The sequence below is a fragment of the Aquarana catesbeiana genome, linkage group LG02 (genome assembly GCF_042186555.1).
Source record: "Aquarana catesbeiana isolate 2022-GZ linkage group LG02, ASM4218655v1, whole genome shotgun sequence".
Taxonomy (NCBI): Eukaryota; Metazoa; Chordata; class Amphibia; order Anura; family Ranidae; genus Aquarana; species Aquarana catesbeiana.
The window spans coordinates 276,668,534-276,690,626 of NC_133325.1; the positions used below are offsets into that span (position 1 = coordinate 276,668,534).

Below are 22,093 nucleotides of genomic sequence, written 5' to 3' on the forward strand. Positions count from 1 at the left end.
TTGATTGCAAAAGATTATAAAAGTTGACTGACTGTAATTATTACCCGATGATAAAGGTGGTCCCCTGGAAGAAAATATTGTGATTGGTCAGTAGCATCATGCCATACAAGCAAGTGCCCACATCCACTCATCCAATTGATGATAGTGAACATCAGGCAACACTTACTGGATGTTTCAGAGGCTTAGGAAATGTAGGGAAAAAAAATCACTCATATGAATGTGGTTTTACATTTTATGGATTTGATAAGAAATCAGTGATACAATAGCAATTAATGAAGTACAACTATAAAAAGTAGAAAATAAGTTTTACTAGTAAGCAAAATCATTTTCCTGTACTACATAGAGTAAATACGATTTTCCAGCATTAATAACATGCTGTACAGTTTGGTATGGTAAATAATAAATATATATTATCTCCTAGCAGAAATATTTATAAAATGCCCCATTCAAATCAGTAAATGAAAAAAAGAAACCATTCTTCAGGAACCTATCAGAAGATTTGGGGAGAGATCTTTAGTCAATAAACCATGCAGATCAATTCCATTAAACATACTTGATACAATACCATGCTAACTTACATCTTTATAGAGATAATATTCTTTACACGCCTTAACTGTTGTGTCCCAAGGGCAAAGTCAATGCAATACTGAAATTATATTACTACACATGTGCTTATGCAAAATATCTAATGGATCACTGTGAACGGCTGGATGTCAATTCTAAAATCATAGCTGGAAGCTTTCGATAAACCAGTGATCAACCTATCAAATAATAAAGCTTTCATGAATATATAGAAACTTTCTCAAAAGATCAGTTTATTTTTCATGGTATTTATAAAAATTTGGAGAACTAGAATTTTATATTCTAGAATAAGCAGAATTTCAGTAACGGAGATTTAGTTATAGAAACTACACCTGAAAAAGTGGATCAGCCCTTAAAAATAAGTCGGGCTTGCGTACTAGCACAGGAATTGAATAAAGTCCTTGTCAGCTTGGGTTGGTGAGGGTCTGCCATTAAAGGCCAATTAAAGTTTTATCTTTAACTGCATATTTAAGTAAAATGACTTGCTATCAATTCCGATGTATCCCTTGTACATCTGGCTGTGGTTTACTTGAAATCCTCCCCTGATCCACCCCCCACTATAATCTTCCAGTGCAGCATGGGTTAATAGAGCTGAGGGACCAGTCGTTTGCGCATCCAGAGTGCCAACTCTGCCCCTTTCTGCCTACCTACTCCATTCATAAAAGCTGTATTCGTTTTTCATTCATAGAAACTAGATCTATGAATGGAGGGGACAGACCTTTCATTCATCCACAAGTCCTACATACATAGATTTTTTTTCATTCATAGAAGCTATAGTACAGTTTCTATGAAAAAGGTAAGACAGGCTGCACTCTTGACAAGTGCCTGTGACAGGTCCATCAGATTTTTAACCCCCACTGCACCCAAAGATTAAGGGGGGGGGGGGGATCGCATGAGGAAGGTTTCACTTAAACAAGTGCCAGCAGCATAAGGGACACATCAGATTAATAAGTCATGTCCCTTGTCCCGATTTTTATTTTAATTTTTTTTTTACTAAATTTAAGCTTACATTTGCTTGCTTAAATTAGCTGAAGCCCCCCAAAAAACCTGTGTTTAGAAAGGAGCTCTAGTCTCCTGTGTAACAATTAAAAGCCAGCAGCTACAAAAACTGTAGCTGCTAACTTGTAATAAACGGCCGTGCACCTGTCCCATGATCCAGTGATTTGCCCCACCCCAGCCGTTTTTACCTCATCTTCTGTCTTCGGTGCCAGCATCTTAGCTGTAGGCACCCGGGTGCCCGCCGCACATCGTGAATGGTCCCGCAGTCTTCTGGGACCTGTCACATGTCCCAGAACAGTGGTGGAAGGGAGGAGAACTTCTGCTTCAGATCACCTAGGCCAGTGGTTCTCAACCTCAGTCCTCAAGTACCCCCAACGGGCCATGTTTTGGGAACTTCCCTTAGATAAAATAGCTCTTATTAATACCATGTCATTGATATTGATTTAAAGCAGCTGTGCAAAGTAAAGGAAAAATCCGAAACCATGGCCCGTTGGGGGTACTTGAGGACTGAGGTTGAGAACCGCTGACCTAGGCGATCGGAGCGGAAGTGGGAACGGGTACCTGTCAAAATCAGGTACCCACCCCCTCCTCAAAAGTACCACTACTGAAAGATGAGCGGGGGAGGAGACCTTAACGTGGAACTTCCCCTTTTGGGTGGAGCTCCGCTTTAAGAGCAGGAGACTTCAGAGAAGACTGCTGCCATCTATGCAAAAGCAGCAATCTCAGTTGGACTCCTGCCCCTCCAAAGTCAGAAATAGTCCTCTCCAATCAGCATATGCTTTGCTAAATGGAGAGTTCTACATCTAACTAGGTTGGGTGTCTAATGGAGACAGCGGTTTCACATAGATAGCACGGCACCACTGCATCTTGCTGTCCTTAAACACAGATATGTACTAGTCCTTAAGCTAATTTAGGCTATCCAATTGAAGTAACCTATTTATATAACACCATTTTCTGCACACTTTAAATATACAGTCAAAATGAAAACTTCAATTAGGCTTTAATAATAACAAATTTGAAGGTTATATAGAAAATATGCTGTCTGAATGTCCTGGCATTTGCAAAAAAAAAATCCCTGTAATGTTTGTAAAATGTGTCATTTTCTATGCATTTCCTATGATCGTCCGCTCCATCTAGTGGCCATAATGCAGCGTATTCCTGATAGCAATATTTCCGAAAAATACCACACTATGGCCACTAAATGGAGCCGATGATCATAGGAAATGCATAGAAAATAACGTTTTACACATAGTACAAACATTACAGGGATGGCTTGCGTTGTTTGTGCAATTGCTAAGACATCCACACAGCAAATGTTTTTTAAAAACACTGCAGGGAATCTGTACTGAATACAAATCTTGACAAATTCATGTTTAGCCAAGCATTAATTGATGATTATTGTGTCACTTGGCCAAGTGTCAGGTATGGATGGCATATTGTGTCACTTGGCCAAGTGTCAGGTATGGATGGCATCGGCATTGCAAAGTCTGCCCCGTCACACTTCCTCCCTCCACACCCTGCTTTCAGCTGTGAATCCACACTTGTAAAGTGAGGCCAGTCTTTAAAGATCACTTTAATTTTATTTTTTTTATAATTAAATTAGGCCATATGTTTCTTAGATTAGATAGTGATTTTGTTTTCTAACAGGCTGCCCATGTGAGTTTATCCAGCTTCATGGATTTGAGGCAACAAAGTCTTTGTTATACATACAGTATCACAGTCATGACCACAGTATTTCAACATCATGAGCAGCTTACACCAATGTGTAACAGAAATGAACAAAACTAACAAAGAAGAGGTACATGCGTGGTTTTTATACCTCTAAAAAACACAAGTTCATCATTCCAACACTATTGCTGTGAACTGATAACATAGCACACATTTCTAGTAGAATATTCATTTGCAATGTTGACCTTCAGGTCAGTCAGTCCCATCGCCATCTGTATCGCTTTCTGGGGAGCCACTGCCTCGTCTCTCACTGACGTTACATATTCTCTTCCATGCAAGCTCCTGCTGAAAGCCAGTACTGAATGACCTTCCCAGGCGTCCGTGTTGTTTCTTCGTCACATTATCTTCACTTTCCGATTTAGGAATTCTCCTTGTTTGAGCTGGAGGCTGGGGGTCAGGTCTCAGGTTGCCAAGCTGAAAGGTCCACGGACCAAATCTTTGCCAGCTGAGTCTTTGAAAAGCCATGATACAATGGAGATTTCCTCCAGTCTGAAATATGTTACATTATAGAGAGAGATCATTTAAAAAAAATAACTTAAAGTGGATGTAAACCCAATGTCATCCTTTGTAAACTACTGCCATAGGGGTTATCTATAAGGATATACATGCCTCCTGCATGTATCTTTACCTGTCAAATGTCTCCCCTCTGTCTGTTATTAGACCCGAAAAACTGCAGATTCTGTGGGTGAGTCTGTTGTCTGGAGCTCGGTGGGTGGAGTCGTGATATCAGTAGACTCCCCGCCCACCTCTACACTCCCCTTGTCAATATGCATTTTCTCCTGTGTATTTCTTACACTGAACTTCTGCTATGATCTCTAACATCCAGTGAAAAGACAGAAAAGTAACCACATGACTTCAGCATGCCAAAATCATGCTGAGGTGTGGAACAACCAATCCTTGCAGAGCTGCTGAAGAAACGAGTGGGGTTGGGAATTAAAAAATATTGCAGGTCTCTTAGGCTAGTGCACGGGATATGTAAATCACCTGTCACTCACAGCAAGGAGGAGGATTTGACAAAGTTTTTCTCTGTTTGTCAAGATTTATCTCACTGAACAATAAAAGAATTGCTCAGAGCTGGATTAGCTCTTTGTGGCAAGACTGGGCTCAAATGATAGAAAATCTTATACTCTACAGTATGATAAAAAAAAAAAAATTTCGGGTTTACATCCACTTTAAGATTATGGTGCTTAAAGTGATTGTAAAGTCTGTTTTTTTCTATAAAAATAAGAAATAACAAACATGTTATACTTACCTCCTCTGTTCAGTTGGTTTTTCACAGGGCAGCCATGATCCTCCTCTTCTTGGGTCCCTCTTCGGCTCTCCTGGCCCTTCCCTTCTGTTGAGTGCCCCCACAGCAAGCAGCTTGCTATGGGGGCACCCGAGCCGAGCCTCCTGTGTCCATTCAGCGGTTCTGCCCCGCCCCCTCTTTCTCCCAACTGGCTAACTGACTTTGACAGCGGCGGGAGCCAATGACGCCGCTGCTGTTTCTCAGTCTATCAGGAGAGAGAGTCCTGGATGGCCGAGGCACTCGTAGACATCGCTGGGTAGTGGGGGTTCAGGTAAGTATTGGGGGGGAGCCATACACACAGAGGGCTTTTTATCTTAATGCATAGAATGCATTAGGATAAAAAACCTTCTGACTTTACAACCCCTTTTATTTGCATTTCCAGCCAAAACGTTTTTTCTTTTGTTTTGGATAGTGTGAGGAAGGAGTAGATTTTTCCTTTTACCTAAAAGATGATAGAGATACTAATCTTCCCTACTCTTTACAGCAGTTCTAAAGCCTGAACATTTTTTTTACCTTAATACATTCCCTCCATTAAGGTAAAAAATATTTAGATAGTAATAATGCCCCTCATACTTACCTGAACCCTCACTCGATCCAGTGCTGTGCCTGTCGGTAGTTGCTCTCTCCACTCTCACAGGCTTTGCTGTGACAGTGGGAGCCATGGGCTCCTGCTGCTGTCAGTCAAATCCTGTGACGAAGGAGTGGGGCCGAGCTGCACTGTCAGTGTCTATGGACACAGTCAGCGTGGCTCGGGATCGAGCCCACAGTTGTGCCACCATAGGAAGTGGCTTCCTATGGTGGCACACCTGAGAAGAGGAGGAGCAAGGAGAAACAGTAGGGGACCCCAGAAGAGCAGGATTGGGGCAGCTCTGCATTTTTTTTCCTCACTGGGTAAATCCAACTCTTTTATTCCATCATTGTAAAAGCATAGAAATAGATGCTAACGCATTTCACACTGCTGTGCGTGATCAATGTTTCTCCTGTCACAATATGGTTACTGTCCATGCTTTTACAATGATGGAATAAAAGAGTTGGCTTTACCTAGTGTGCGGTTATCCCTGAAATACTGATTTGAACTGGTGGTGGTTAGCTGAACCTTCACCTTGATGACTACCTGGTAGACTGGCCAGGAACTGACTTGTTGTTACATTTGGTTTGTCTCAGGTTATACTACCACCTACAGAAGTTTGGGACATATAGAAAAATTGTAAGCCAGCCCCTCCTTTACCCAACATGCCCTTTTCTTCAGCTCTGAAAAAAGTAACGATTTTAAAGTTAGCTCTCCCAATCTGTGGCATTTTTTCCCCTCTGACTTCAATCATGATTTTTTTGTGGCACTTTTGTTTGAGCTGGTCTCTACATAGCAATTAACCAGTTGCTGTTTCCTCAGCATTAGCTTTTGAGGCCACACCCAGGTGCTGCTGGACATGCAGGGCTAGCCTGTAATGTGACCTGTGAGCACTGGGCTCTGCACTTGGTAGTTTGGGTCCAGAGCTTTGTCACAGCCCCAGGTATGAACCAGACTTTGAAGGCTCACTTAGTCAGGCCAGTTAAGCTGAAGTACCAGGTGCTACCTCGCTATTTGTACATTGGGTACCATTTCAAAATTTTGCAGAGGTAAAAGGTTAAGGCTGAGGAATTAACTGCTGACATAATCTTCTAGGTGGAGTTCTGCATGTGCTCTTTCCCATCATTCAGCCTAGAGCAGCCTTTATCAACCAGGATGCTGCGGCACCCTGAGGTGTTGTCTGGGTTCTTCAGGGGTGCCTTAGCAAAATGCCTAAAAACTGCCCCAACAAAGGCATGCAGATTGATCAAGCCTACATTACTTTACACAGAGTCCTGGGTTGTTAATACTTTTATTACTGCAGCATTACAAGCACTGACCCTGTGTGGGGCTGCCAACAGATGTCATCTGTTGCCAAGGAGTACGTTTGGCACCCACACAGTGGTCCTAGGTCTTACCCTCCAACCCTGCCAACCTCCCCTGCCTTTTTCCTAGTGTCAAGGCTACGCTGGCTGTGCGAGGGAGAGAAACTGGGGAAGAAATGCGGGTTAAGAGCTGCTTTTGCTGGGTTCTTCTGCAAAGCAGCATTGAAGCTGTCCAGAACTTTTGACTGTGAGCCTGTGACGGTTACTTCTGAAGATCTGAATATTGTATAGGTACAAGGCAACTGTGTATTACAAACTACTAACTACAAAAAAACTCAGCTTTTTAAACCTAGCCTAGATCAATAACAAGTACAGGGAGCAACTTAGCCTGTGGTTTAGGAGCTCCATATCTGCCTTCATCCATTCCTGCCAGCACAAAGTGGTATCATCCCATTGCTGCTCCTGTGGATTTCTGGTCTATATTCACTGCCCGGGTACGTGATTTGGTCACTACTGGCTGCCTAAAACACTCATCAGCATTAGCTGCCTTAGTTTGTACTTGAAGCTTTGTCTCACATACATTATCAGAGTTGTCCTCAATGGTGTCTACTGCAGCTCTGTTGGGTACAGTCGAGGCCTCTCCCCCATGTCAGTTGTGGACTTCCTGACTGTTTGTGCTCAGATACTGGAACACACTGCTCACAGAAGTTCTAAGCCCGCTCTAGTGCCGACCCCTGCAGAGTCTATCACCGACCCTCTCAAGCCCCTAAACCAAACCAGGCCTGTGGCCCGTTACCATCTCTGTTTCAGAGTCTCAACAATCAATTACTAGAGAGACTGTTTTAAGGCACTGCAGTCCCCTGCAGGTGATTCATACAGGAGGAGGTTTTAAACCTCATTGATGCAGTGTGTACTACCCTGCATATCGAGGATCAGCCTGCTGTTCCAGGCATTGAGTCTTTTAGAGCCCCTACAGCTGAAAGAGTGTCCCACTAAATTTTTGCCATTCCTCTATGTAGATGAAGATTCCTGGGTCCCACCAGGACACTAACGTCTAAATTGGTGGTCCATTCCCACCATGGACACACCAGTGATCCACTTTAACAAGCAGACCACTAAGCAGGTTGAAGGTATGCTCACTTTTCCAGATTGTATCGCTAGACAAATTCCCTCCTTAACTCCCAGTTTGAATTATTTAACGTGACTCTCCATCCTATGTTAGCGGTATAGTAAAACTCAGCTCTAAGAAAATAAAAAAAAGCCACCCTTGCAGTGGTGGATCCCTCATATTGCACTGGTTAAATTCTCATTTAGTCTATAGGTAGAGGATTAAGGAGCAAATACTAACCTTACTCCAGCAGGGTCCCTTCCAAGGCTGTGACTGGTCCCCTGCAACCTGCTCTGTAAGCTTTGATCGACTTTGATCTCGCTCCAGCCTCCTCAGCATTAAATATTCTGGGCCCCTGTACTGTATGTAATGATGCAGAGGCTCCACCCACTCATCTGCTGAGGTAGCCCCTGTTTCACAGAGGGGTTGGAGCAAATGATTGAAGCTGTGGTCTTATGCTGTGAGGACTTGCTTTAAGCATCTAAACATGCCTCTCATTGGACTAATGTCTGTACAAATGCTTGAGAAGCTGATGTTGCATCCAAGGAGCATCTGATTTGGTTTACCTTTGAGGAACAACATCTCTTAGGACCTGCTCTTGACACCTTCATTAGCAATGTCATATAGTTCACCAGAGAATGCTTCTGCTTCAACGCAGGACGACTGTGGAGGGGTTGGAGGAATCTAACCTCTCCCCTTCATTCAACAGTAAGTAAACATAAGCATTCAGAGCCTGCCTCCCACTTACGCCATAGGGTTTGAAGTCAGATAACCACTCTGTTAACCCTTCTGCATGAAACCAAAGCTGTGTCCCTTCTGTAGAGAGTAGACATCGCCATCTGTCTCTCCCAGAATGGTGGTCTCCACACTGCAGAGTGAGGTGAGGGTTCTGCATCTGGATGCTTCTCATCTTCTGCATGGTAGGAAGCATCCATTGCTGGATGACCCTAGCTCCTCTCAGCAGGCATTACACAGTGGGATCCTGCAGCAAGTGCTGCCTTCATGGGACCTGATCACTGGGAGATGGACCCTCATTCTCATGTGGCTGATTGCAGCCTTTTGAGGAAGCTCCTTCAGATTAGGTACATCAACCACGGAATAAACAAGTCCTTGACCTCCAGGGAAGAAGAGCCCCAGGTGCTGGCTAATTCTGAGACAGGCAGGAAGGATACAAAAAAGTTCTGGACAGCCGCACACTGGAAGAAATTTCAAGTGTCTTTATTGAAGATGCTGGATCATGAAGTACACAGGACACCACAGCGTAAAAGTACAGGACAACAGCTGACATGTTTCACACTTATACTAAGTGCTTACTCATTAAGTGTGAAACGTGTCAGCTGTTGTCTTGTACTTTTACGCTGTGGTGTCCTGTGTACTTCATGATCCAGCATCTTCAATAAAGACACTTGAAATTTCTTCCAGTGTGCAGCTGTCCAGAACTTTTTTGTATACTTCCTGCCTGTCTCAGCATTAGCCAGCACCTGGGGCTCTTCTTCCCTGGAGGTCAAGGACTTGTTTATTCCGCGGTTGATGTACCTAATCTGAAGGAGCTTCCTCAAAAGGCTGCAATCAGCCACATGAGAATGAGGGTCCATCTCCCAGTGATCAGGTCCCATGAAGGCAGCACTTGCTGCAGGATCCCACTGTGTAATGCCTGCTGAGAGGAGCTAGGGTCATCCAGCAATGGATGCTTCCTACCATGCAGAAGATGAGAAGCATCCAGATGCAGAACCCTCACCTCACTCTGCAGTGTGGAGACCACCATTCTGGGAGAGACAGATGGCGATGTCTACTCTCTACAGAAGGGACACAGCTTTGGTTTCATGCAGAAGGGTTAACAGAGTGGTTATCTGACTTCAAACCCTATGGCGTAAGTGGGAGGCAGGCTCTGAATGCTTATGTTTACTTACTGTTGAATGAAGGGGAGAGGTTAGATTCCTCCAACCCCTCCACAGTCGTCCTGCGTTGAAGCAGAAGCATTCTCTGGTGAACTATATGCTGACACGTTTCACACTTAATGAGTAAGCACTTAGTATAAGTGTGAAACATGTCAGCTGTTGTCCTGTACTTTTACACTGTGGTGTCCTGTGTACTTCATGATCCAGCATCTTCAATAAAGACACTTGAAATTTCTTCCAGTGTTCGGCTGTCTAGAACTTTTTTCATATACTTAATTTCTGTTCATAGTGAGGTGAATGTTCTTAGTGAGATCATGAATCCAGCCCCTCACTCCTTCACTGAGCATGTTTCACCGTAGTGGGGTAGGTTGGACGAATCTTATGCCGCGTACACACGGTCGGACTTTTCGTCTACAAAAGTCCAACGGACGCTGACGGACTAAAGCTGGCTGGTAATCCGATCGTGTGTAGGCTTCTCCGGACTTTCAGCAGACTTTTTCAGCCTCAAATCCGACGGACTTTAGATTTGAAACATGCTTCAAATCTTTACGTCGTAACTACGACGGACCCCGAAATCCGCTCGTCTGTGTGCTAGTCCGACGGACAAAAACCCATGCTAGGGCAGCTATTGGCTACTGGCTATGAACTTCCTTATTTTAGTCCGGTGTACGTCATCACGTACGAATCCGTCGGACTTTTGTGTGGTCGTGTGTAGGCAAGTCCGTTCGTTAGAAAGTCTGCTGCAAGTCCGCCGAAAGTCCGCCGGAAGTCCGCCGGAAGTCCGCCGGAAGTCTGTCGGACAGGCTGTCGGACTTTTGTAGACGAAAAGTCCGACCGTGTGTACGCGGCATTAGAACCAGGTTTATTTGGATGAAGGTTAGTCAGGTTCTTGTTTGTAAGACCACTGAAAAACCTTCAGGTGTTTAGGCGGATGAGGTTTTGCTCATCCTTCTGATGTCAAGTGCCCCAATCTGGGTTGTGGTATACCCTCATCTCTGCCTAGCCTTTTATAGGTGACTCTAGGGCAGCCGACTTCTTTCAGTCAGCATGACATTGTAGTTGGTACCCTTGGATTTTTCTACCAGCCTCAAGGGTCATTTAGATGTCGGTTGAGAGGATATGCTGTGAAGGCTCTCACATCTTTTTAATATCTCCCTGCAAGATTTGTTGTCAGAGCAGTCAACCTCTTTTCCCTGACTCCTAAAAATTAGGAACATGAAGCTTGGGCCTTTGGCTGTTCCACTTTTTTTGGGTGGATTGTTAGTTGTTTCTCACAAACTCGCTGGCTTAGTGTTCTTTAGGCTCCGTTCTCACTAGTGCGACTCCAAAGTCGCACATTTTTCAGTGCGACTTGTTACACTCTATGGCATTCAAGTTGCAAGAAAGCCTCATCAAAGTAGTGCAGGAACCTTTTTTGAAGTCGCAGCAATTAGAAAGTTGGCCATTGAAATACATAGTTTTCAACTTGTCATGAGTCTTCACATTCATGTTGCATGATAAGTCCCATTAGTGAGAACGGAGAATTAGTGACATTTCCCTTGGCTGTGCCCTGGTCTAGACCACCAGGTTGATCCTTTGTTGCCTCCCCTTGGTCATGGCTGTTGCTCTCTTTGCTAGGGCTTTACCATCTGGCCCAGGTTTGGGCATTCTGTTACTTCCGAGTTATGTAGGGTTCCCAAAATTCTTGGAACTGTTGCCCACTCTGCAGCTGGACTTCTTTTGGATGTCCCAATTTTTCCTGAATTCCTATTTCTCTCAATGTATAAGAAAATGGGATTTTTGTACTTACCATAAAATCTCTTTTTTCATGAGGCCAATTGAGGAAACCGGTACCACCCTGCTGTCTTTTGCTGGTCCTGTGTATTGCTTGCTTAACAAACTAAGGCATGCTGGATAGAGGAGGAGTTTCCTGGGACTGGCTTGTCAGTGTCCCAATCGCCTGTAGGCTGCAGTATAACCCAACGGTTTTTGAATACCTTTAGCCTTTAATGCACTCCATATTACTATGAACATATTAACCATATATCTCTCCTCTGCCTGCCTCTTTGAAACTAGTTTCACCTTATTAGGGATCTGACTACCCACTCACATGCTAGTAATTTGTTTTTTCCCAGCGCATGATTCAATGTAAACACAGGTTCTCCTTATTCATCAACATTCACCTTGCTTTACATCAATGGCACAGATAATGTGATTTAAGCCTACACATTGAAGAAGCCATAGGAAACAGAAGGAAAATGGCATGGCTCTTACATACAGTGGGTATAGAAAAGAATCACCCCCTTAAAAATTATCACATTTTAATGCTTTGCAGCTTGAAATGAAGACACCGTTTTTTTTTGTTTTTTTTTTTTTTTTTTTTTTTATCCAGCTGTATTTACTAGTGCAACGTATAACATCCAAGTAAAGGATATAACACCAACATGTCAGAAAAAAACTGACCACCTTGTGTCAGTATTTTGTTGAACAACCTTTTGCTTTAATTACAGCCTTTATACTGTTCGAATATGTCTCTACTAACTTTGCACATTTAGAGACTTTGCAATATTTGCCCACTCTTTTTTGCAGAACTGCTCAAGTTCAGTTACATTTGATGGTGACTGTGGACTGCAGTCTTCAAGTCATTCCACAGATTTTTCAATGGGGTTACATAGTTGGCGAGGTTGAAAAAAGACACAAGTCCAACCTATGTGTGTGATTATATGTCAGTATTATTGATGCTCCCCGCTGAAACCACCGCCTGTGGAAGGGAATTCCACATCATTGCCGCTCTTACAGTAAAGAACCCTGTATGCAGTTTGAGGTTAAACCGGTTTTCTTCTAATTTTAGTGAATGGCCGCATGTCTTTTTTAAATTCCCTTACGAAAAGTTTATACCTATTGTGGGGTCACCAGTATGGTATTTGTACACTGAAATCACATCCCCTCTCAAGCATCTCTTCTCCAGAGAGAATAAGTTCAGCGCTCACAACCTTTCCTCATAACTAATATCCTCCAGACCCTTTATTAGTTTTGTTGCCCTTCTCTGAACTCTCTCCAGTTCCAGTATATCCTTCCTGAGGACTGGTGCCCAGAACTGGACAGCATACTCCAGGTGCGGCTGGACCAAAGTCTTGTAGAGTGGGAGAATTATCGTTTTATCTCTGGAGTTAATCCCCTTTTTAATGCATGCCAATATTCTGTTTACTTTGCTTGCAGCAGCTTGGCATTGCATGCTATTGCTGAGCCTATCATCTACTAGGACCCCCAGGTCCTTTTCCATCCTAGATTCCCCCAGAGGTTCTCCCATTAGAGAGTAGATTGCATTCATATTTTTGCCACCCAAATGCATTATTTTACATTTTTCCACATTAAACCTCATTTGCCATGTAGTTGCCCAACCCATTAATTTGTTCAGATCTTCTTGCAAGATTTCCACATCCTGCGGAGAAGTTATTGCCCTGCTTAGCTTAGTATCGTCCGCAAATACAGAGATTGAACTGTTCCTCCCATTCTCCAGGTTGTTTATGAATAAATTAAATAGGATTGGTCCCAGGACAGAACCCCTATTTATCGCCACCCTCTGAACTCGCCCAGTTTTCAATCCATGTACTCACCCTATGGTCCATGCCAACGGACCTTACTTTGTACAGTAAACATTTATGAGGAACTGTATCAAATGCCTTTGCAAAATCCAGATACACCACGTCTACGGGCCTTCCTTTATGGAGATGGCAGATCACCTCCTCGTAGAAGGTTAGATTGGTTTGGCAAGAACGATTCTTCATGAATCCATGCCGATTACTGCTAATGATACCGTTCTCATTACTAAAATCTTGTATATAGTCCCTTATCCTCACCTCCAAGAGCTTGCATACAATTGGTGTTAGGCTAACTGGTCTGTAATTCCCAGGAATGCATCTTGGCCCTTTTTTAAATATTGGTGCTACATTGGCTTTTCTCCAATCAGCTGGTACCATTCCAGTCAGTAGACTGTCAGTAAAAATTAGGAACAATGGTCTGGCAATTACTTGACTGAGTTTCCCCAGAACCCTCGGGTGCAAGCCATCTGGTCCCGGTGACTTATTAATGTTAAGTTTTTCAAGTCTATTTCTAATTCTGTCCTCTGTTAGCCAGAGTTTAGGTCTGGGCTCTGACTAGGCCATGCAAGGACATTCTTTTTTATATCTTTTACTTGGATGTTATAGGTTGCACTGAGTAAATACAGCTGGATAAAACAAAACAAAAATGGTGTCTGTCTTCAATTCAGGCTGCAAAGCAACAAAATATGATATTAAAGGGGGGGGGGGGCGATTCTTTTCTATGCCCACTACATACGGCTGGCAACAACTATACATTTGTTCTATTGTAGATGTATATAAGAGTAATAAAAATCACCTTTTTAGTTTTTCTGTATTGCAGGCCCCTTTCCGTGTGTCGAATATCAAAGAATTCTGGATTTTGTGTGTTCAAATCTGTAACAATGTCTGTCCATCTAGAAAATCAAGAAAAACACAAAAAAAAAAAAAAAAATTGACTATTACATGAATTGTACTAAAACAAATACAAACTTGACATATTCTCCACTAAAATTATTGCATCAAAATGCTTGTCACGAGGCATATGAACAACGACATATGTTCGTGACATGAGTTTTGTTACATTTTCATTCTTTTCAATGGAAAACACATTGGGGGAAAAACAAAGAGTTATGCATTTAGCCTTAGAGTGAAGTTCTTTCCTTTAAAGAATAAGTTCTCCTTTAGTAACAGATTACAGCCATATTGTGTAACATGTTACTAAATCACCTGTTGCCACCCCAAACCGATCCCCTATTGTGACAGCGGGTGGGGATCCTCTCCCTGCACCCAGTGTCACAATTCAAAAACAGCGCTGCCATGCAGGGCTCCACCCACACAGCTACATTATTCATCAACAGAGTTCTGTGAATGAACTACACCTACCATCAGCCATTGCGGCTTATAGTTGTCAATGAACTATACGGATGCTGTTGAGCGCTCTAGTAGTTTATTGATCTTCCTGCAACTCAATAACTAACCTGTCCATATCGGAGCTTCACTGACAGCCTGCAGGAGCCTGGCATTGCATCCCCACTCTGCTGATCACTGGTGTATTGGTTTACAGGCTCCTAAGAAAAAACTAATAAATGCACATTTTTGTTTACCTGCAAAATGTGCATTTATTTTTTTAAAGGCAAAACAAGCCTTGTGGTCTCCTAACTATCTTGCCATGATTTGACATAGTAAACATTGCAGTGTTTTGTGTTTGAAAGTAAGATGTTCATAAAATATTTAGACCCTTATGCATCAAAGTGTCTAATGGAAGAACCATTCTAGCTGCCCCAGCAAGCAACAAGATTCCTAATTTTATGGTCCCAATATATTTCGGGGGAAAAAAAACGGCTAACGTACTTTTTGCAGTGAATTGTTGGATGTTTTCTGCTCGGCTCTCCTATTAATATCCAGTATTCTACTTCATGCTGGAACAGCTGACCTCTAGAACAGAAATATATTTGTTAGTAAAACATGCAGTTAACAGTATGTTTTAAAGTGTACACTCAATATTTAAAATGTTTTAGCTTTAGAAACAATTAGGGTTGCACCGATACCACTTTAAGACCGAGTACACAAGTACTGATACTTTTTTTCAAGTACTTGCCAATACCAATTCTTTTTTTTTTTAATGTCATGTGACAGTGGCACTAATGTGTAACACTGATGGGCACTGATGAGGCGTGAACTGTCAGTAGTTTTTTTTTACTCTATTTATTTATATTTTATACATTTTTTACAATTTTATATTTTATTTATTTATTTATTTATTTTTACAATGTTTTCTTTTTTTTGGGGGGGGGGGGGGGGTGGACAGTGTCAGTGTTTTTATTTTTTACAATTTAACTTTGGAATATTTATTAATATTTATTTGGAATAACCTGAGCCTCCAACAGTGAGTCCGGCAAAATCTTATTTTCTAAGCAAAAAGGGAAAGAGATTTAAGTCCTGGGACCAGAGCCTCCATGTGTGCCCTGTACAATTCTATACATAACCCCGTCAGGGCCAGGGGATTTGTGCGGTGGAAATGATCTGATGGCCAATTCAATCTCCTTCTCAGTTATCTCAGCCTCCAAATCATTCCTATCAGCTTCCGATAGTATAGGGATATCTAAAGACGACAATAGTGTCTCCAATTCTTGTGTGTTGTAAGCTGGTATAGGAGCGTATAGTGTCTTGTAATATTCTACAAACGTATCCAAAATATCAAATGGATCCATAAGAAGAATGCCTTGGCCATTTTGAATACATGGTATATTTGTCTGCATTCTCTGTTCTGCTACTAGAATGGCCAATATCTTCCCATTTTTATCACCCTGTTCAAAGATGGACTCAACACGCTTTGTCCAGGAGGTATGCGTTAGCTCTGTGAAGTGTAGTGCCAGGAGACAACGAGCCTCCAGAAGCTCTAGGTAAGTGACATCTGATTGGTCCTGTGCATGAGCTAGTTCGCGCGTCCTCTCTACATCCTGTAGCTCTTGGGTTTTAGCATTGAAAGCTTTCCGTGCTTGTTTTATGGCCGATGTACTGTCCCCGCATACATGCCTTGAAGGCATCCCACACCACAGGCAAGGCAGCCGACTCGATATTATCCTCCCGGTAACCAGAAATATGCGGTGCCACTTGAAAGGACACTGACTCTACCTCCAACCAGCCCGGATTTAACCTCCATGCTCCCCCTCTAAGCCGCGAGGGCAGACCTATGTGCACAGACAAGGGTGTATGATCCGATAGGCCACCAGCCAGGTAGTTTGCGCCCCTTACGAACTGTAGCATGGGGTCACTGGCGAATGCCAGATCTATCCGAGAGGAAGATCTATGAGTTCTTGATAGATAGGAGAAGCTCCTGGTGGTTGGATTTTTCCACCTCCACGGTTCTGTTAAGGAAGCCGTGTCTGCCCATGGAGCTAAATCTACTGAGGCCACCCTGGACACGTTAGACGAATCCAAGGCGGCACACAAGATAGCGTTGAAATCACCCGCTATCAATAAGGGAAGATACATAAAAGGTGCCAACTTACCCAGCAGATCATACAACACCTGAATCTGAAATGGAGGAGGAACATAGAGGTTGGCACCTAGCATTTTGAAAAGAGTTTAGGAATAGCAGCCTCCATGTGCTTTCCTAATGATTTTTTTTCAATAGATGTTTAGAGTTTGGTTAATATTTCAAAAATTGACACAGCAACTACCTGGAATATGGTGATTATAGATAATCATCTGAATGTAGTACTTCTAGAGCTTAGAGTTTGCTCACCTGTATGCTTTACAGGCCTTTAACGGAGTGGCTTCAAATCCAATAGGGCAAAAGTAATGATTCTGGCAGTGATAAATGTAGGCCATGCAATCATCTTTCAAACCCTGAGTTAACTTTGACAAAGCTCCAGCAGCTAAAAAGTATAAATGAGAAACCAGGTCAAAACAGTAGAAATGCATTCAATAGGCACACCAAAAAAAAGACACACTGCAGTCAGGGAAGGGGCTTAGGGACTCATTAACAATCAGGTTGTGCAATTTAAACCACAGCTAGTATAATTCCCTGAAATCTACCTTTTTATAATATTACTATACTCTTAATTCACACTGCTGCCTGCAGGCAGCTCACTCACATCCATTAGGATACAGTGGCTGTGACAGGCATGTGGGTGCATCTGAACGGCCCCAAACGCAAACTGTGTTCAGGTCCTCTCATCGACACCTACACACTTGTAACATTAGGAAATGTGTCTGTGTCCATGCAGTCCCTGCATCCTAAAAAAACTTGAATGGACTGCCCACATGCAGCAGTGGGCACCTGGAGCCTAGAGATGCAGAAAAAAAAAGGCCCGTTGACAGTATATGGGCCCCAGCGCATGTGTGAACAAGGCCTTATTTAAACAGTCAGATTGTTGACAGGATTGCATAAAGAAGTTTTCACAAAGGGTGGTTTGTATGTACATTTAAAGTGATTTGTTAATTAAAATAAGATGTAATACCTGCTCTGTGCAATGGCATTGTTAGTCCCTTACCTCCTTTTCTGGAGTCCCCCGCTGGTGCTGTCCACAGCTCCTTTCCCACGGGTGCCCCCTCAGCAAGCTGTGTGCAGAGGGGGTACCCGTGCTTTCTCGCTCCCAAGCCAGGCTGTGTGTATCCATAGATACACACAGCACGGCTTGGCCATGCCCCCCCCCCCCCCGCTCCCCCTTCACAGAATTTGACTGACAATAGCAGGAGCCAATGGCTACATGCTGCTCTCATTGTGTCTTGTGAGAGCAGGACGAGGACCACAATTCAACTTTAAAAAATATAATGTAAAATCTAGAATATTTACAGAAAAGATCTCATGAAAGCACTGGCATTTAAAAAATGTTCACTTCAAGAATAATAAACAATGTCAGAACAAAGATTTATTTGTCCATAAAAGAAGGTTGGTGCATTTGCGGAAAGTCAATTTATAAATGTTATATAGAGAAATAAAGTGAAGTCACATACTTAAGAATTTACCCAGATTCAACATTAATTCATAAGTTAGTTTACTAAATAAAAAAATAAAAAAACACAACAGTATGCTACGTGCCAGTACCATTCTCCATATTCAAACAACAATACAAATGTTTGGAACATTTTGAAAAAGATATTTGCTACACTTAGTGTCTGAAGAAGCTCATATAATCTTTTCTCCTTTTTGTTTCCCTTGATCCTATATTTTCAGACTTATACGTACTTAAAAGGATTTACATATTACAGTATTGCCATGCACTAGACAAGCCCTTAACAAGCCTTCAGTGACCTAGATGCTGGTGCTTTGAAGTAATGTATTCTTGAAGATTCTCAAAGATCACAAACAAGAATGGTTCACACTATACCAGTTTCCCTGTGGCCACATTTGTGTGGACACAGCAGCTACCTACAGAAAACACTGGGAAGAAAGTTCTTGCACCTTTTCTAAAAAGTGCAGCCGCAGGGAAATGATAGGCGGTTCCCAGCATGGGAAAACGTGCTGCAGTTTCCAGTGCGTGGGAGTGTCTTTGAGGCTAGGTTCACACTTCTTCAGGTGCAGGACTGCTTGTAAATTGCACACTTTCCTGAACCAAAAACGCGCTGCGGTTAGTACTCGCACAAGGGTGCCATCAATTGTTAACGTCTCCCCCACATACTGGAAACCACACCAAGTTCTCCTGTGCTAGGGACCTTATATCACTATGTGGTTTCCCTGTGGCTGCAATTTTGGAAAAGGTGCAGGGACCTTTTCCTTGTGTTTTCTGTGGGTTTCAAATAAATGGGCTGCTGTGCCTGCATAAATACAGTCGCAGTAAAACTGGCATAGTGTGAACCTAGCCTTAAAAAATAAGTCACCTGTCTATGTGATGTACATTGCAGGGATTTTAACAAACTTTGTTGCAGATTCCTACATTTTGTTATTCTGAAAAAATAGTTGGCTATTTGTCTGTTTCCATGTGCAGAGTGACTCTAATAGGAGCAATTTTATAACTATCAATCAGCTACTTCACCTGCAGGGCTCTAATGAGGAAATTGGCAAGGTCTGCATCCCTTTAGATTTCCCTTTGGGAGCATCTCACCAAAAATTATATATTTTTTTTGTTGCGGCGGATGCCAAAAATCTGATTTGTATCTTAGTTCAGACTTCTGGGAAAATCAGTGAGCCAAACACTCAATCAGTAAATGACATATCTGGGGGGTGTTTTGTACAAGATCTTTGTACAGAATGCCTCCAAGTAGCCTTGTTGCATTTTACAGAAAATTACAACTCCACAAATTGAAGAGGAAAAGTCATTTTTAAGAACATTCAATTACAATGTGACTTGAGTCGCAATTGTATATGCTATATATTTTTTTTATTTGCAAATTATTTCCCCCACAAAAGTGGTGTTAGCCTCTAATAATTAATGGCATCCCTATGAATCTGTGAACAGTAGCGTGTCTTTTTTAGTCAATGGGCTGGTGCAATAAAAGGTGTAATGCAAATTATGTTGCTCAGGGCTGGTTCATGTATAATTAATTTCTCTACAATGCGTATAGCACAGTGATGAATAAATGCTTGTTATAACCCTTTCATGACTAAGCCTATTTTTGAAATTTGGGGTTTACAATTTAAAATCCATATTTTTTGCTAGAAAATTACTTAGAACCCCCAAACATTATATATATATTTTTAGCAGAGAATCTAGAGAATAAAATGGAGATTGTTGCAATAGTTTATATCACACGGTATTTGTGCATCGGTGTTTTAAACGCAAATTTTTGGAAAAGGGACACTTCCATGAATTTTAAAAAATCCAAACAGTAAAGTTATCCCAATTTTTTTGTATAATGTGAAAGATGATGTTACACCGAGTAAATAGATACCACACATGTCACCCTTTATAATTGCACGCACTCGTGGAATGGCGACAAACTATGGTAGCTATGAATTTCCATAGGCGATGCTTTAAATTTTTTTTACGGTTACCAGGTTAGAGTTACAGAGGAGGTCTAGGGCTAGAATTATTGCTCTTGCTCTGACGATCGCGGCGATACCTCACATGTGTGATTTGAACACCGTTTACATATGCGAGCGCGACTTCCGTATGCGTTTTCTTTGCTGCGCGAGCTCGCGGGGATGGGGGCGCTTTAAAAAAAAATTATTTTTTTTTTTTATTTATTTTATAAATTGTGTTTTAAAAAATAATTTTTTTTTTTACTTTTATTGCTGTCACAAGGAATGTAAACATCCCTTGTGACAGTAATAGGTGGTGACAGGTGCTCTTTATGGAGGGATCGGGGGTCTAAAAGACCCCCGATCCCTCCTCTGCACTTCAAAGTATTCAGATCGCCGAAAACGGTGATTCTGAATACTGTGTATTTTTTTAAATTCAGCGCCATTGACAGCCGAGTAAACGGGAAGTGACGTCATGACGTTGCTTCCGCGTTTACATTGAGAAGGCTGGAACGAAGCCACCCACAGCTTCGTTCCAGCCTGCCCACAGCCGCCGGAGGCAGCCGATTGGACACCGGGCCTCCCGATCGCACAGGAGGCCCGGTAAGAGCGGTGGGAGGGGGGGGCGTCCCCTCCCGCTCCTCCGGTATAACAGCTGAGCGGCTTTTAGCTGCATCGGTTGTTATATACGGGTAGCCGATCACCCGCTCGAAACAACGGTACCGGGATGATGCCTGCAGCCGCGGGCATCATCCCGGTATAACCCCCGAAAGCCGAGTACGCACATATGCGTACGGTCGGCGGGAAGGGGTTAAAGTGTTTAATGATTTATCAAAATATGTAAATCATTAGTGTGCATGATTTGGGCACAAGTTCACTTTAATATTGTAGTGGAAAGTCCAAATCACAATAATCCATAGCATTAGCATATAACTAAAACTTTTCTAGTTTTGGATAGAGTGGGGAGGGATTACAATAATGTCAGGATTTTATTGCTGTCTATGTCCCTGTTAGGGAGATTCAGCATCTGTTTGTCCAGTTTACCCTTATCACAGAAAGTGCACCCCACCTTCCCCTTCCAGGAATAGTAGGATGTCCCCTTTTCCCATCTGCTATATTTGCTCCTTGCTCAACATTGAAAACATTACTACTTCAGACAGTTAAAGGTGTATAGGAATGTACCAAATAGGGGCATGATTTCATCAACTGATACCAACAATGGGGCATATTGGCCCCCCACCACCAGTGAAGGGGCACAATTCCTTCCAATGATGCCAAAGATGGGGCATAATTCCTCCCACTGACACCAACAATAGGGCACTATTTCTCCCACCGACACCAACAATGGGGCACCATTCCTCCAAATGACACCAATGAAGGGGCACAACTCCTCTCGTTGGCACCAAAGATAGGGCACGTTTTTTTCCTGCTGACTTGGAGACCTGTTCTACTCCCAATGGCCACAGTCTGGTCCCCCTAAAGTCTGAAGAACTGTAACTGGCCTCTTGTTTAGAAAGTTTGGAGACCCCTGCCCTACACTAAGCTTTCAAGGGGTTGAAAACAAACTCAAGGATATATTCAAAAACACTTACAGCTATTCTTTTGGACACACACACAGAAAATTGTTTGGTATCTACAGACAGATCACTCCAGCCTTTCAGGCCTGGACTCTTCCCTCAAACCTCTGAATATTGATATGGCCCAAAAACACTGCATCTGAAACAAACTGCCATGTGTCTCCCTGGGGAAAGACTTTTCCCCTTCTCTGCCCACCCCTTCTCCTTATCACCCCCTACCACTTTTTTTTCCCTTATCTCCTGTTCCTTTCTATGCCACTTTACTGTAGCATCCTCTCCACCTAACTTCTACTATTCACTTCCCCAACCCACAGCTTTGTAAAAGAAAAAGATTAGCACCAGGGCAAAATGTTGACATTTGACAGCAGAATACCCTTTAATAAATGTTTGTACTGTATACACTTACCGGACTCTCCAGCAGTCTTGTTTTTTCCATGAGGTTTGTAAAGAACATATGAACACCCCTTCACGTGAAAATGATCATTTATTTGTCTGAACCATCTGGAAAAAAAAAAACTCATTAAGAGATTCAACTGAAATTTCGATATAAAAGGAAAAGTTATAATGAATTCTT

The 22,093-nt window shown here is 42.5% G+C and overlaps 1 protein-coding gene across 2 annotated transcripts in view; it reads right to left on the reverse strand.

Moving 5' to 3' along the window:
* Positions 1-218: 218 nt before the first annotated feature.
* The window catches only part of BIVM (basic, immunoglobulin-like variable motif containing), a 37,575-nt gene continuing 15,700 nt past the window's right edge, over positions 219-22,093 (reverse strand). For both annotated transcript variants that reach the window (XM_073614459.1, XM_073614460.1), the window contains exons 6-10: positions 21,926-22,020; positions 16,784-16,916; positions 14,887-14,970; positions 13,853-13,949; positions 219-3,798 (exon numbers count right to left, since the gene is read on the reverse strand). In XM_073614459.1, coding sequence (XP_073470560.1) covers positions 3,502-3,798; positions 13,853-13,949; positions 14,887-14,970; positions 16,784-16,916; positions 21,926-22,020 — 706 coding nt within the window. In that variant the 3' untranslated portion in view covers positions 219-3,501. The remainder of the gene's footprint in view (positions 3,799-13,852; positions 13,950-14,886; positions 14,971-16,783; positions 16,917-21,925; positions 22,021-22,093) is intronic.